We start from the raw sequence: 15350 nt of genomic DNA, 5'->3' as shown, positions 1-15350 counted from the left end.
TAGCCACCCTCGTGGCTCGACGGCTCGACTGGCTATAGCCAGGAGCGTGTCGCAGCTAGTCGGGAACAAGCAGGCTCTGCGGGCGGTTCTCCTTGCGCGGGAACGTGCGCCGGTTCTCGCCTGCTAGGCGGCGATTAGTTTTGTTTTTACGAAGTTGACTACTGCCTCGAAATGTCGATGCTTGAAAAGCTACAGATTCAAGGCATCAGGAGCTTTGGTCCGCAAGAAGCTGACCGACAAGTTATGACGTTTTTTTCCCCGCTGACGCTGATTTTGGGTAGCAATGGCACGGGCAAAACGACCATCATTGAATGTCTGCGCAACGCGACCACGGGGGACCTGCCGCCGGGTCAAGGGAAAGTGTTCATCCACGACCCCAAGCTCAACCGTGAGACTGAAGTGAACGCACAGATTAAACTAAAGTTTATTGACGTCACGGGCTGCGCCAATGTGTTGACGCGAAGTTTCCTTTTGCGTCAAAACAAGACGAATACTGCGTTCAAGACCGTCGACACTGCTCTTGTGCAGTACGCCAAAGACGGCACAAGAACCACTGCCACGCCGAGGTGCTTTGACGTTGGTGCCACCGTAATCGAACTGTTGGGTGTCCCGCGTGCCATATTGGAGAACGTCATCTTCTGTCACCAGACGGATTCCAACTGGCCGCTCTCGGAAGGACTGGCGCTTAAGACCAAGTTTGACAACATATTCGCGGCCACCCAGTACATAAAGGCCCTGGAGCAAATCCGCAAGCAGAAAATTGAGTACACAAACGGTATGAAGATGATGAAGGAAACCATCAAGTATCTGCGAGCGAACAAGGAAAAGGCCGACGAATACGAGGAAGAGGTCACCAAGTGCGAGCAGCGCCTTGAAGACTGTGCCAGCACGATACGCGATATTCAGGAGAGCCTGGAACCGCTGAGCGCTGCTTGGAAGGCACTTGAAGACAAGCTGGACAAAGAACGAAGCCTTCAACAAAAGCTCTCCGCTGAAAAGGAGCAGCTTCAGTACACAGAAAATGAGATAAAGCGCATCACGGTAAACCTGAAAGACGTTTTCACTGGTTCCGAAGAGCAGTTGAAACAGGAAATTGAAAACTTTGAAGTACAGATGCTGGAGGACAAAGCGTCTCTTGAGAAGGAAAAGACTGCCTTGCAAGAGGTGTCTTCACTAATGAGTAAGAATAGCGATGAACACAAAAAACTGCTGCCCATATTGGGTCATCTGCAGAGCGAACAACAAGCTGTGCAAGAGACATCGCAGAAAGTAGAAGCAAAGTTGGAGCGATTGAACAAGAGCCAATGTCTAAATGTTGACGTCATGTCGAGTGACTCTCTCAAAGACAAAGTTGTGGCTGTCCTGGCTGGACTTGACAGGAAAAAAAAAGAAGCCCAAAGGCGCTTTGAGGACTCAAAGCAGGAAAGGGAGGAACGGGAAAAGGCCCTGCAGGGAAGTATAGATTCTGTGCGAGAGCAGAAGTCAAAATGTGAGCAGAAGTTGGAATCTGCGCGAAAGAGCATTGATGAGAACACTAAAGAGATTATGAGGATTCGTAAGGAACTTCTTGATGCCAAGACCTACAGCTCACAGGTAAGAGAACTCAACAGCGAAATCGAGAGGTTCAGACAGGAGATCAGGGCTCTTGAAGGGGAGGACACACGCGAAGGCCTTAGAGAGAAGATTGACAGCAGCCAAGTGTTAAAAGATGAAATTGCAGTAAAGCTGGACAAACTCAATGCAGACCTCCTGAATGCCCAACGTTTCAGTAAAGAACAAGCAGAGCTTGAGAGGATCAGACACGACATTGAAGAGAAGTCTGCTGACCTTAAATCACTTATGACAGAGAACGAGGCGAAGTTTGTAGAGCTTCTCGGCAGCATGCCCACATCAGACTATGGAAAATGTGTGAGAGAAAAGGCTGCACAAGTCGAAAGCGATGTCAGCTGCCTCCGGAGTACAGTAAGCAAGCTTCATGCTAAACAGAGCTCTTTGGAAGCACAGCTTAAGATGCTGGCTGAGGACTTGAGAAACAAAGAAGGCGAGTTTGAAAAAAGCCGGAAAAAGATTGTTGCAGTTTGTGGTTCCGAAAACTTAGATGAAAGCATCAGCGACCTGAGTCAGTTCATTGAAAAGGCACGTGAAGAGACGGGGTCATTGAGTGGTAGCCTTGCCATGTACACGAGATATGTTAGGTCCCTGAAGGCAAAATCATGCTGCCCTCTTTGTAAACGAGATATTAATGACTTAGGATTGGCTGCGAAGCTTGTTGCTGACTTGGAGAGGAGCATCAACACGATTCCCCTCGAGGCAAAAAAAAAATCTGACGAGATCTCTGAGAAAGAAAACCTCTTCAATGCTATGCAACGGCTGAAAGGTGACGAAACAAAGATGGCACAGTTGAGGACTTATGAAATTCCGAAGCTGAAGCAGAAGATTGAGAAACTAAAAGCAGAGCGTGCATCCCTGGAAACTCAGCTAGGCAAGGAGGAAGAGATTCTGGATAGTCGCCAGTTTGACTTGGCTCTGGCCAATTCCATGGCAAGTGAAGCCGAGCGCATTGATCGCCTGGAACTTGACATAGACTCGCTCCGACGCAGCCTGGCATCCAAGTCGCCCAGAATGCAACAGCTGGGCTCCATGAAGTCTACAGAAAGCATTCTCTCCGAAATACAGGACCTCACAAACCAAGCCAAGGCATGGGATAAGAACCTGCATGCCTGCCGTTCCAAGCTGGAGCAGTTCCACAGCCTGGACATGTCTCTCAAGGATGCTCAGAGTGCTAAGTTGAGACTTGAGTCAAAGATGAAGGAGGAGTCGATTTTGCATGAACAAAAGACTAAACTGGAGTCAGAAAGTGTGACACTGAAGAGTTCTTTGGAAGAACTCAGAAGAGAGCTGCAAGAGCACCAATGCCGACTGGACAGGGCACAAACGGTCAAAAGCAGCGCAGTGGGTGAGACGGAGAACCTGCTGGACAGACTGCGGTCAGAGGTCAGCCAGCGTGCACTAGAAATGGAGGACCTTCGGAAGCACTTCGACAAGATCCAAGAGTACAGTGCCAGCGGGAACCCCCAGAGGCTGCTAGATGTGAGGAAGAAGCTTGAGGCACTGAAGGAACTTGGCCAGAAACTAGAAACTGAGAAAGAAAAAAAGGCTGCTCTCGTGAGACGCCTAGAGCAAGGTCTGTCACGCCAGGAACTGAGAGAGCGTGAGCTAAATGACAATTTGCATCTGAAGGAGCTCCAGAAGAGGAAGCTGCAGCATGTGGACAAGATGGCAGAAATCAGGGATGACATGAGGCGCTCCGGGCTGGGCAACGTTGATGCCGAGAAGCACAAAATTTCAGAAAAGATTGAGAAGCTCAAGAGGGACAAGAGAGCAACTGAGATACGAGAAGGCGAGCTCAGAGTGAAGATTGACGCTGCTAAGAAGGAGCTCAGCGGTCATTTCAAGGATGCTGGAAAGAAGTACATGAAAGCCTTGACAGAGATGCATGTAAAAGAGTTCATCAGCAAGGACCTTGACATGTACTATCGAGCTGTCAACTATGCAGTGCTGAAGTACCATGAGCAGAAGATGAAGGACATCAACCGAGTCATCAAGGAGCTCTGGCAGGACACCTACTGTGGCGAAGATATTGACTACATACAGATCAGGACCGACACCGACGAAAAGGGCCTCGAGTCATCTCGCCGTGCCTACAACTACCGAGTGGTCATGGTGAAGGGAAAGGTGGAACAGGACATGCGTGGTCGCTGTAGCGCAGGGCAGAAGGTGCTTGCGTCGCTAATAATTAGACTCGCACTTGCCGAGAACTTCTGCCATAACTGCGGCATACTCGCTTTGGACGAACCGACCACAAACCTGGACCGAAGTAACATCCATGGCCTCGCATTGTCACTGGGAAAGATTGTGCAGGCACGTATGAGCCAACGAAACTTCCAGATGATTGTCATTACCCACGATGAAGAGTTCATGCGGCTTCTGAGTGAGCGCAATGGTTACGCCGAGTACTTTTACAAGGTTGAGAAGTCTGAAGATGGCTGCTCACGCCTGCATAAGTGCCGACTCAGTACCATCATGTAGCCTCCGGATTTGAAAAATCCTGCAAGTAGTTGTGTTCCACGAGACTTTTACAAAAATGAGTGACCCTGTTACACATGTAGGGATGTGAACGTGTTCAAGAGAGCAACAAGGCTGTTTGTTATGGCTGGTGTTATGAAAGGATTCATGTTTAGTTTGTAAGTTAAATTGTATGCTGTGCCTTAGCCATTAAACATTACATGTACTTCAGGTTTTGGAAATGTTTGAGTGAATTTAAGGGCTGCGAAACGAGTCCACATTGCTAAGAAACAAATGGATGTAGTGAAGACTGCTTCATGGTTTTAAAATATCTCAAGCTTGGTATAATATATTTTTAGAACTTCTTTCCAGTTTATATAACGAGCATAGAACTGTGTTAGTAAAAGTTGAATACTTAAAGGGCTCCTCAACAGGCCATATAGCAAATTTTGGTCATATGCTGGAAATTGTTACGGAATTGTTACGTGCCCTCTAAGGAGTGTTCTAACACAATAATTTTTCAGATTAGTTTACTAATAGAAGAGGTAGAAATATTTGAAGTGCTGCGAGACCACGATTTCAGGAGGCGAGCGTCACCACCAACCTAATGCTCTCTGCACTCGCCCCGTCTGGCCTCCGCAGGCATAATTCCTTCCCTGCATTCTCCCACATTGGAGCTGGACAATTGCACAATGGGTACATCATGGGCCCCGCCTTCTTTATATATATATATATATATTTCTTTTTTCTCGTGTTTTTGCAGAGTGGCACACTTCCACCAACAGTCTCACATGAGAGGTGTTGCGTTTGTCTTGTTCGGCGCAGCGGTTATTTTGTGCGCTGTGCACGAAAACACCCTGATTAGCTGTATAAGTCAGTGCCACAAGTGCTGAGGCAGCTGCGAGAGGATGAATGAAGAGCATGATGGCAGAAAATGACAGTTTTGTTTGCAGCTCGTGTGGCTGCATGACATAGGAACAAATAGAAGAAACGGAAGTACATCTCTCGCTGCACTATAAAGCATAACAAAAACGAAGGCATTCAGTTGGTATGTTTTATTACTTCTTTGAAAATAATTGGTCTAGTGAAGCAACACATTAAGCAACTGATGTTGCCTTGACTAATCCTTGAAGTCGCTGTGAGTGACCTTGCAGCACTGCCATGTATGTAGGCGCACTTGTGCGATGTACGTCGACTGTCTGGGTGGGAGCGCGGTGCCCGCGAAGAGAAGGGCAAATGGCGTTTGGTTTGAAATTTAAGCTCTTTCCGCGACGTGTAGAGATGTAAAAAATTTGGGAGCAAGCTTAAGCTTCGCCTTTAATAGTGGAACGCAATAGCATTCAAAGATCCCAGACTGCTTCTCTCACTTCCCGGCAACTGCAGCTTATGAATGTTCCCTGGCAAATGCTGGCGGTGAACGCTATGCATGAAGGCCAGCTTTCTGGTAAAAGCGCGACCTCTTGTGTGGGCTGCGATGCGGCAGAGGTGAATGTCATCTGGAGGTGTTGCAAGGAATTAGGTGCGCCTCTTTCTGGCCTTTGAGATTTGCGCACGTTAATCTCCGAGGCCATGGCCGCTCTATGAATTTTAGAAACTGGAAAATGGGTGTATGTTTGAACTTCTGCTTCGCAGAAATATGTTTTTTTGAATATTCAAATTACAATCCGACGCCATCATGTCTGTAGGTTGTGTGCAAGTTGTACTTTATGGCTTGCCTGACGTATGTTACTTCGAGAAGCTCAATTGGTAACTTCTTTGTGGTACATAGAGGGTCTGCGTTCTTGGGTATGCATGGTTTGGAATGACTTTTTGCAGGAAAGACGGTCGACACTGGACGCTAAATTTTCTGCGACACTATCATGTTAATACTTGGCACACACAATTGTTAGCATGCATTGTATTCACTGTGCTTGTCAGCTCAAAATGGCCAGACCTGGTGAGGGGCCCTTTACCAGGTTGTACATTGCTGGCAGAGAAATGTGGCGCATGGACCATGCAGTGGCAGTCGTGTCTGCAAAGTATGTGGCTGAACGGTGTGAAAACAGCTGAAATTTTACACAGGTCTGCACGCTCTTCTTGAGGGAGTCCTGCTTCCGGCCTGAGTCAAGGTCACGCACACAAATGCCTTTATGTAAGACGCATTGCCTGCAATGTCGCCAATAGCAATACTGCCACTGAAATAAAGTTCTCTCTAATGCAGTCTAACTGGGAGTGTGTCGTGCAGCGAAATGAAGAGAGAGAAAAAGGAATACACCGACGATTATAATACTCTCTAATGCGAAATTTGAGTGCAGTTCAGACGTTTTCACGTGTTTTCATTTTGCATGTCAATATTTTGCATTGCGATTATATATAGGTGCATGGTTTATATCAGGGAGAGAACGCTGTGGTTAGCATAGTTGGCATGGACAATCTGTCTCGTGCAGCACATAACAAACGGAGCGAAGTGTAGCACGACTGCCTCGCTGATCGGGAGATTGTAAGAGGCAGTGTGTGGGTGACGTGTAAGCGTGGTTCACAGCAGCCGCTGCAGACAGAACTCTGCTCATGCAGCGCTTTGTTTTCATACAGACTACGTGTGTTACTCTGGTGCCATATCGTAGCCATTGTTTGCGTGGCACTACGCTTTTCTTCTCGCGCTTCAGTTCCACCGACGACGAAAGCAGCTCTTTGTCGCGGGGAAATCGTGCCACCAGTGACAATACCCAAGAGAGCGCCACATCGAGCCTTACTCGAAGCCGATTGCCATCGCCCCTTGCAGCAGCAGTGATCCCCGTCACATTTGCTGGAACTGCGGACTGACCTCGGCGGCTGGCGGCGCAGACGAGCATAGCCTTCCCCACCTCACGCCACCCTGGCCCCCCCTCGGAAGTGCAGATGAGATCGCCCACGAGGCTGCAGATGTCGTGGCCGCTGGCAACTCGGCGCATGCGCAGGCCATTTCCCCTCCGCTACTCCTCCACTTTCTGCCTCATGCTCTCACTGTAGCCTCCTCCTCCTCCACTTTCCTCCTCATGCTCTCTCCTTTAATCTCCCACTGCATTTAGCGTTCGCTTTCACCTTTTGCTGTGCCAATTTATTCGGTTGCGCGCCGCGACACTGAGACATGCCGACGCACAATGCAGGAACGGACACCTCAGAGCTGCGCTCTAAGAAAAACAGAAGGTAAAGGTCCAGCTCTGATATGGGACAAGACAGGGAAAAAATGTCCCTTGCAGAGGCTGGTCAAGGCAGGAGAGAGTGTCTACATTGGCAGTCAAGTTTATCTGCAGGCAGCATGGCTACGCAATATTTCAGTTTCTCCTATCTGTTAACAATAAACCCATTTAAAGAATTCTTGCGGTAAGGCACTTCCTAGATTGCATCCCAAAACTTCCAGTATATAACCAAAATATGCGATAGGGTCTAGTGAGAGGCCATTTAACGCACGAGACCGTTGCTTGGCCTTCGTGTTTCTTGACGAGATCTAGGAGGATCGAACAGGGTGTAAAATTCATATTGAAGGAATGAGAAGGCGTCAGCGGTTCCTCCATTTCTGAGCATGTTTACTGCGACAGCAGTGGGCTCTCGCAGCGGAGACTACCATCTTCTTGAAGAGACAGTAGCGAACAAAAGGATATACTTTGCATTTAGGTTTCTGTGAGCCAAGTGCTCAATATGTTGCAGCTGCGTTACGCCAGAGCGCTAGCCTAGGGCAACAGTCTCCTGAAGACACACTGCCATGTTATGCTATTCGCATCGCATAGCCTACCCACTGTGCACACAGACTGCTTATTCCAAGAATGTACTGCATGGAAACCATATACGTCAACCAGTATGTCAAAACACGTGCACACTGGTGAGAAATTTTAATGATAGATGGAGAGGTTAGCCGAGTGAGAGGCTTGACATGCTATTAGATGTTTAATACTTAACAAGTGAGCGAAGGAAAAAAAAAATGCACGTCCATCAACTCGCACACAAGCTCCAAAAAGAAGCAGCGGGAGCACCAGGAAATAAAGTAGTAAATGAACTTCCTGGCACTGTAGATAAACAATGATACAAAGATGGTACCCAAATATTCTCACAGTAGCAGGTGTATGCCTTCAAGTGCACAATTCCTTTATGAACGCAAAGCTTTCCATGTTTTCTTCCCAAAGATGTGGTGCATCTTGGTTGCTGCCTCACCAAGTACAATGGGCTCATGCTGGAGATAGTGCAGCAGCAAAGTAGGTCAATCCTGGAGGCTGTAATCCACATTCGTGCAGTGGGAGTCTCCGTGTCTTGCCATCTTGCCAGGCAGGCACGTAATTACTGTGCTGCAAGATGTGGTGCCGAAATATGAAGGGTCGTATGGCATTTAATTTACAGCTTCACAAAATCTTCACTTCCCGTGGGTTTCAACACATGCACTCAATCTCCATAACTTTTTCCTTTCTTTGCCTCATGGCAAACCTGAAGGCAACACCTGATAGTGATGCAGTACCGATAACACCACAACGTGAAAAATGTATGGAGACAGCAAATGCAGCTTCAAGATTTTAACTGCTGTCACAGTTAAATTTGATTGACTTGCTATTCAGGACTGGGATAATGTCACACTTGTTTAATAAATATTTTTCACATTGCATCGTGGCCCATCGGAGTGGTGCTGCGCCTACTTATCATCAGTCATGCGATCATGGTCATAATGTAGCAAATAATACATTATACTGGCCCAGCTCTCAATGCAGCTAGGTTCTCAGCTGTACCAGACTTTCTAGAACAGTATTTTGTGTCCGCGTGACCTCGGCATTCAGGCGTGGGCAGTCCAGCAAGCCGCGAGGTGGCGTTGAGGCAGGGCCTTGATGATCTCCCACGGGAGACCTAAGCCCGGGTCACGTTAAACCTTGCAGGACATTCAATAAAGTTGTATCCATCCATCCATCCATTTTAAGAATGTGCAGCACAGTGAAATACGGGGCAACTACTCCGGAACAGTGGCATAATCCTGCAAAATCCCACTTACTACTATTACATAAAAGCAGTCCAGGGTGGTGCATAGACTTTTTCTGTCTGCCTTTTATATGGGATACTCGGCATCCTGTCACAACTACTTGTTGCTTGCGTAGAAACAAGTATATCACACTTGCGATATCATAACTTGGGATTGTATGACATGGTGCAGAACGTTTCACTTCATCATACGGTATGGTAATCTTGCAGTCAGCAGATGAACAAGGTGCACTTATGTTCAGTGCACGCAACCTCCGAGACATCTATGCCAAAAAGATTGCCGTTTGAATTCCTGCAAAAATATCTAAGGTACTAGTATTGTCATTGCAAGCTCTTGTATTTCAGATCTATGCTTAGAAATGCTACCTGGGAGAACGGCAAATTTCAGTTGTTTGCGTTGGGGTGAAAGTGTCGCATGATGGTACATCCGATTGGTCGCTTTCGAGTGCCCTTTCGGAGGAGTTTACATCCGTTTGGTTGAATTCGAGCGCTCGAAACACATTCGACTGCTTCGTTCAGAGCGCTGCGCTCCACCTCGGACTGCGCAGACGTGCTCTCGCCTTCGAGCCGGAAGCGCGGCGATTCCGACAGAATCCCGATCATGTGTCTACTCAGATTGCTCTGGGAGCACCTGGCATGCTTGGCTGGGGCAGGCTTTCTCTGGCACCAATTACGAGAGGGCCACGCATCACTTCAAACTGAGTTGGAGTGCAGTAGGAACCAGTTGAATAATATAAGTGAAAGCGGCTTCGAGCCCACAATGTGGACACCAACTTTTGGCGTCACGATTGCGACATAGATAAAAGCAATCTTTCGTATTCATGGAACCTTATTTTAGCGACTAAATGCGAAGATTTTGTTCAGCATTTATTACAAGAGACACTTTTAAGAAGCATTGAAAGGCAAAGCATCAAAAGCTACAGCAAGCTTTAGAATTATGCTCAAGGCGTCTCGGAACGCTGGCGTGATGAGCGCTCCAGTCGCTTTGGAGGGTATACATTTGTTTAGGTCAATTATTCACAGGGGACCTTGACCATTAGGAAATTTACGGAATAAACATGGGTTGGAGTGCATATGGCAGGCATTACCAAATCGTGACTGGCTGCTTGCCGCTATTCTCAAAAAGTGCCCAACCTTTGCATTCTATCAGTGCTAACATCTGGGGCAGAAACTTGGGAGGCCAGCAAAGAAGCTTGACAAAAAAATTAAGGGCTTTGTGACGAGCAATGGAAGAAAAAAAATGTTAGGTGTAAAGTTAGGGGACGGGAAGACAGCAATGTGAATTGAAGAGCAAAAGTGGGTAGCCGATATACTAGGAAACATTAAGGGGAAGAAATGCAGCTGGGCCGGCCGTGTAATGCATGGGGCAGATAAGCGGTGAACCATTAGAGTTACAGAATGGGTGCCAAGGGCAGTGCAGTCGAGGACGGCAGAAAATTTTGTAGGGCGATGAAATTATAAAATTTGCAGGCATAACTTGTGTTCACTTAGCAAAAGGATGGGATAATTGGAGGTCACTGGGAGAGTGTATACAGTGTACTTATGATGAATAGGCTAACTATCAAGATGAACACAGCTGCACAGCAGCAACGTTAATATGTGGGTGCACAACACTCTTGCAAGCAGTGGAAGCCAGAATTCTGCACTGGCTCCAGCAAACCCAAATCGTTCACTTGGCTTAGTCACTTTCGGAGCCATACACACAGCATGTCTCTAGAGGCCTAATCCGCAACGTGCAGGCTGCGCATGCACTTTGATAGGATAGCACAACTCAACTGGAAACAGCACATATGCACCTCGAGCACCTGTGCAATAGCTATTGCAATGAAAAGAAGCGGTACTTGCTGCTCACTCTGTAGAATGCCGCTATGTCAAATTTCCAGTGCCATTTCATTAAAGTTTGCTCATCATTAAATTTCCATTAAAGTTTGCATTAAAAAAGGTATGCAGAAACTCTACTGGAGTTGCTTAAGTATGTGTAAGCATTGTGCCACTTACCTCCACGCATACGACACGACGCATGTTTATCGCGATTGATGAAGCACTAGATGGTTCATTAAATGGATGCTTTATTTGCTTTGTCATCTGTTTTCGCTCTTGATCTGGCCAGTATAAACCATTGTCAACCTTATTGGACTCGATCTAACCCTTTGTCTTTATCAACCTTATCGGAATGATCCAACCCTTATCACTCTTTAGCACCTTATCCATCTGCGTGGAATCGTTACCAACTGCAATCAGACCCATAAAACCCCTTGTCATTCCTTGTCAACATGCTGACTGTTTATCCGTCTGTGTCGCGCTACAACAGACAGTGCGGTACAAGTATGGTTCTGATATAGTCGCCTTCTGTAAGCGTTAGTGTTTAGCCCAGTGGATAAGACTCGACTTCTCAGCGTGGGGCTGCATGTTCGAAACTCGCCACTGCCCATGTTGTTCTTCCAATTTCTTGTGAACCTTGCCGGGTTTAGTGACTGTGGGTGCTGCGCCCCGGCTGTTCTATAACAGAATAGGCCAACCAATCACAGTGGAGCATGCGCACCGTGCACGCCACTGGGTTCCTTCCACCACCACTAGGTGGCACTTGCATCCGTAGTGGGGGAAAAAAACCCGGAAAGGTCACCTTCTCGCATCCGTGGCATCGCATTAGCCTCTCTACAATGCCCAAATAAATCCTTCCGTGTCACTTTGTGTGGACATTCAGTGAACACAAACTCGTTTCAACTCTTTATGCACTTGCAAAGCGTTGCTGTATATAGATTCCAACACACGCATACACATACATATCCGGGATCTGAAAAAGGTGCAAAGTAATGCTAACGCTTTTCTCTCGTATCTAACGCTAGATTGCCACCGATTTTGCAAAGCATTTCTCTCAGCGCCATGAAGAAGCTACTACTTTCCCATTTGAAAAACTCATGGGGTGTTTCCGAACACCTCCCAAGCCTTTATTTTTATTTTTTTAAGGTGCAGCTTTTATATCGGCAGTGCTTGAAGCGTGTCCACAAATTTGAACACAGCATTTCAGTATTGTACCACTAGCATATATGCTACTACTAGTAATGAAGTAATAACTCTTTAAACTTTTTGGTGGGAATCCTTGCCTTTGTTGATCACTAAGTGCCCCAACTGGACGATTTCCTTGCTTTGATTAAGCTAAATTTAATGCCACAAAGACCTTGCACGGCAGTGAAATGTTCAGAATAATAAAAAAAAAGAAGAAAGAAAGAAAGAGATGGAATTCATTAACTGTAGCAGAGTCCTACGAAAAAAGGTCATTTTAGTCTCTTCAAAAAGCAAACTTAGTAGATTGTGCAAAGGATCATCCTGGACAGGAGGCAAGGACTGCAAAATGAAGTGAAAAGTTCGGCCAATTTTTATAATCTATAAAAAGCTTTATTTTCTTAGCACATCCCAAGAATTGTGCAACACAATTTCGCATAATGCACCAGGCAGTGGTTCTGTGCTAAGACAGTAGCACGAGTGCATTGTTTTCTTGTCTCACAATGAAACATTGCGTCACACAAGGACTTTGTCACAAGCTAGCTGGTCTGCAAGTTTTAACTGTGATGCAAAGACAATGAGGACAACAAGCTAAGAAATGCAGTAGAAGCCAAAACTGTCCAATGCACTAGCCATGTTCTAGGTGGTAGAAAACACATTTAGCTGTAACAGGAGTTAATACGGCTTTGCGATTGACTTGCAGACATACCTGTGAAGGCCCAAAGCATGTTTCAGAGTTTCCAGACCCTGTGTTGTTCGACAGGTCCACCTTTGCCTCTCGCTGAACAAATCTGACAATTCATATGTTTCAGTACTTGCTATGTCTGGTACAAATTTGAGTTCAATAGTAGCATGCGCATTAAGATATACAGCCAGTCCAAGTGGAAGCAGACTTTCCTTAAAGTCTCAGACTCGACCAACATACAAACACTCGGCATGACTACAATAGTGTTTTAAGTTGGACTCCAGTCTGAACCTTAGAGATTCTAACAGTCCTGCTCCAGGACATGGCCATCTCAGAGCGTACACTTAGTCTGCATTTTGTCTGGCCCGTTACACATGTGCCTCTGGTCTTGTGTCTTTAGATGGCAGTTTATTTGTCAAATGAATTACGCACTGCTAAAATCGCACAGCTAAAAAGTATAAAAATGACAGTGGTCTTTGTCAAAGGTAAAAGTACAAGAGCTAGAAGTACAAGAACACATGGTATCACAATTTAAAACTATATACAATACAGGTGGCCATTTTCCATGTTATGGTCGTCTGAGTTTTCTGAAAGAGAAAAAAAAAAGAAAAGGAAACAAAAATTACTATCATTAGTTCGCTCAAAATAAATTTGTACAATTTTTCGTTTACTGCAATTAGGACAACTATCTCTCATTCCCACTTACGTCAACATGCTTGGCTCTTTGTAGCTCTTGGGCTGCAACTTCCTCCTGGATGGTCGACCCACCAAAGAGCGAGGGGCCCCATCTTCGTCTGTTGCTGAAATGGAAAACAACAGCGCCATTTTCAAATGAACTGTTCCGAGTTGCTGGTGCAGGAATCCAGCTTACAGCCCATGTACCACGCTACCCACTGCGGTGTCTGTTGCTATGGCACTGCGCGGCTGAGCCCGGGGTCGCGAGTTCATTTCTGAGGCATGGTGGCTACACTGATGGAGGTGGAATGCAAAAATGCTTGTGTACTGCCCTTTAGTTACACATTAAAGAATCCAAGGTGGACATACAGTAAAATCTTGTTAATTCGAAGCTGTAAAGAAGAGAGAGAAGCAGAGTTTCGAGATAAGTAGATAAGTGAAATCGTGAAAACAAGTGTGCTGGCCACGCACAAACCATATGGAATCTTTACAAAATGCATGCAGTAATACCGTAAAACCGCGTTAAACTGCACCCGCTTAAACAGTAGTTCTGTTTTAAAAGCAGTAAAGTCAAATCCCCGACTCAGTGGTCATTGAACATAACGTCTTTTGTATCCGCATAAACCGTACCAGCTTATTGCATACGTATCGGTTAACATGTGTTTCCAATTTTTGTCGCACAAACACGGCTATGCGTCGTCTCCATCGGGCAGACCAGCAGAACAACAAGCCTCAGAGATCAGAACAACACCCTCCAAGTGCCCTGTGTGTTTACGCATGAAGCCACGCCAACATCAACATCATTTCGGCGCCGTGCCAGAGAGAATTGTGGCGTCGTGCAAGCGAAGACTCGCATCATGCCAAAGCTCGGATAAAGAAGATGCCAGGTGCTCAGCATAGAAGAAAAATTAGACATTGTTCGTGCTACCGAATGTTACACGAAGGAGTCGGCACTAGCATGCTACATGGGTCTACTGTTGACTACGGTGTGTGGCATTTGGAATACGAAGCAGTTGCTCGGCAGCGCTGCTGCGACCGCGAAGAGATGTTGGCTACGTGGTTCGACTTTTCGCCATCGTTGCCTCTGTTGTTGCCGAAGTGTCGACTAGCGACAGTGATAAGGATGACACGGACACGGTGCCCCCGACATTTCCTGATGAAACTCCTCCCTTTCGCACGGAACAAAGTTTCAGGAGGTGGGCTCCAAAAGAGCAACATGGATGAACGGGAAAGCTTGAATATGCAAGCAAGGCGACGGCTAGTGGCACTCCGAATGGGGAGTGTGGGTTGTCATGTCCCCGTACCTTGAGCTTAAGTTTATCCTACTGCCCTGCAACTGCTGCCGTGTCCATAGACTGTTTTGCTCGTGCGATAAGAGCAGCAAGAGTGCGGCTCCAAGAAACTGCCAGTCATGAGCCTCATCAATTACTGCGCCGGAACACACAGTGTGTTATTAAGTTGTTTCACTGTGTGGAAAAGTCTGTTTTTAGGTTTTGAGATAAAAGATGTGCGCATTGCATCTCAAGAATAATACATAAAATTTTTCGTATATCCTATGGCAAGTTTGACTTGTAAAATTGTTATGTACAGAGGAAAGGGGTTGAAAATCTCCAGACTTACATCTTAATGCACTCCTGCTACTCAATATGGCCGCCAATGCCCTTCTTGCTCGCTAAATTTAGCGGGCTATGCCAGCAAAACCAGAAGCCGTCTAGGGCCTATGTTTGTAAACAGTGAAAGGGTCCTATAGTAGTAGCGTTTCCTTGCCTGCTCGTGTCATCTTCCACCCACCCCTCCCACCTTGTATGGGAACTGCGAGTGAAGAGTGACAAGGCTGTTTTATTCACTCGTTTCGAGACTGCGTCAGTTCTACCCATTCTCTGCCTGCTCTCCCCGACTCCTTTCTACCATTCTATCTAGCAACCCTCTGGACATCGATAAGTAGAAA

General features: G+C 46.5%; 2 protein-coding genes across 3 annotated transcripts in view; one reads left to right on the top strand and one right to left on the bottom strand.

Annotated features, from left to right (window-relative positions):
- Positions 1 to 47: 47 nt before the first annotated feature.
- On the top strand, positions 48 to 4296 carry rad50 (DNA repair protein rad50). The gene has a single exon (XM_065445000.1). It carries the CDS (start codon positions 172 to 174, stop codon positions 4087 to 4089), a length of 3918 nt encoding a protein of 1305 aa, XP_065301072.1. The 5' UTR covers positions 48 to 171; the 3' UTR covers positions 4090 to 4296.
- Positions 4297 to 13154: 8858 nt separating this feature from the next.
- LOC135912542 (uncharacterized) overlaps positions 13155 to 15350 on the bottom strand; it is a 31157-nt gene continuing 28961 nt past the window's right edge. For both annotated transcript variants that reach the window (XM_065444998.1, XM_065444999.1), the window contains exons 12-13: positions 13434 to 13527; positions 13155 to 13314 (exon numbers count right to left, since the gene is read on the bottom strand). In XM_065444998.1, coding sequence (XP_065301070.1) covers positions 13296 to 13314; positions 13434 to 13527 — 113 coding nt within the window. In that variant the 3' untranslated portion in view covers positions 13155 to 13295. The remainder of the gene's footprint in view (positions 13315 to 13433; positions 13528 to 15350) is intronic.

Source organism: Dermacentor albipictus, chromosome 2 (genome assembly GCF_038994185.2).
Source record: "Dermacentor albipictus isolate Rhodes 1998 colony chromosome 2, USDA_Dalb.pri_finalv2, whole genome shotgun sequence".
NCBI lineage: Eukaryota > Metazoa > Arthropoda > Arachnida > Ixodida > Ixodidae > Dermacentor > Dermacentor albipictus.
This window is presented reverse-complemented; position numbering and strand designations above follow the sequence as displayed.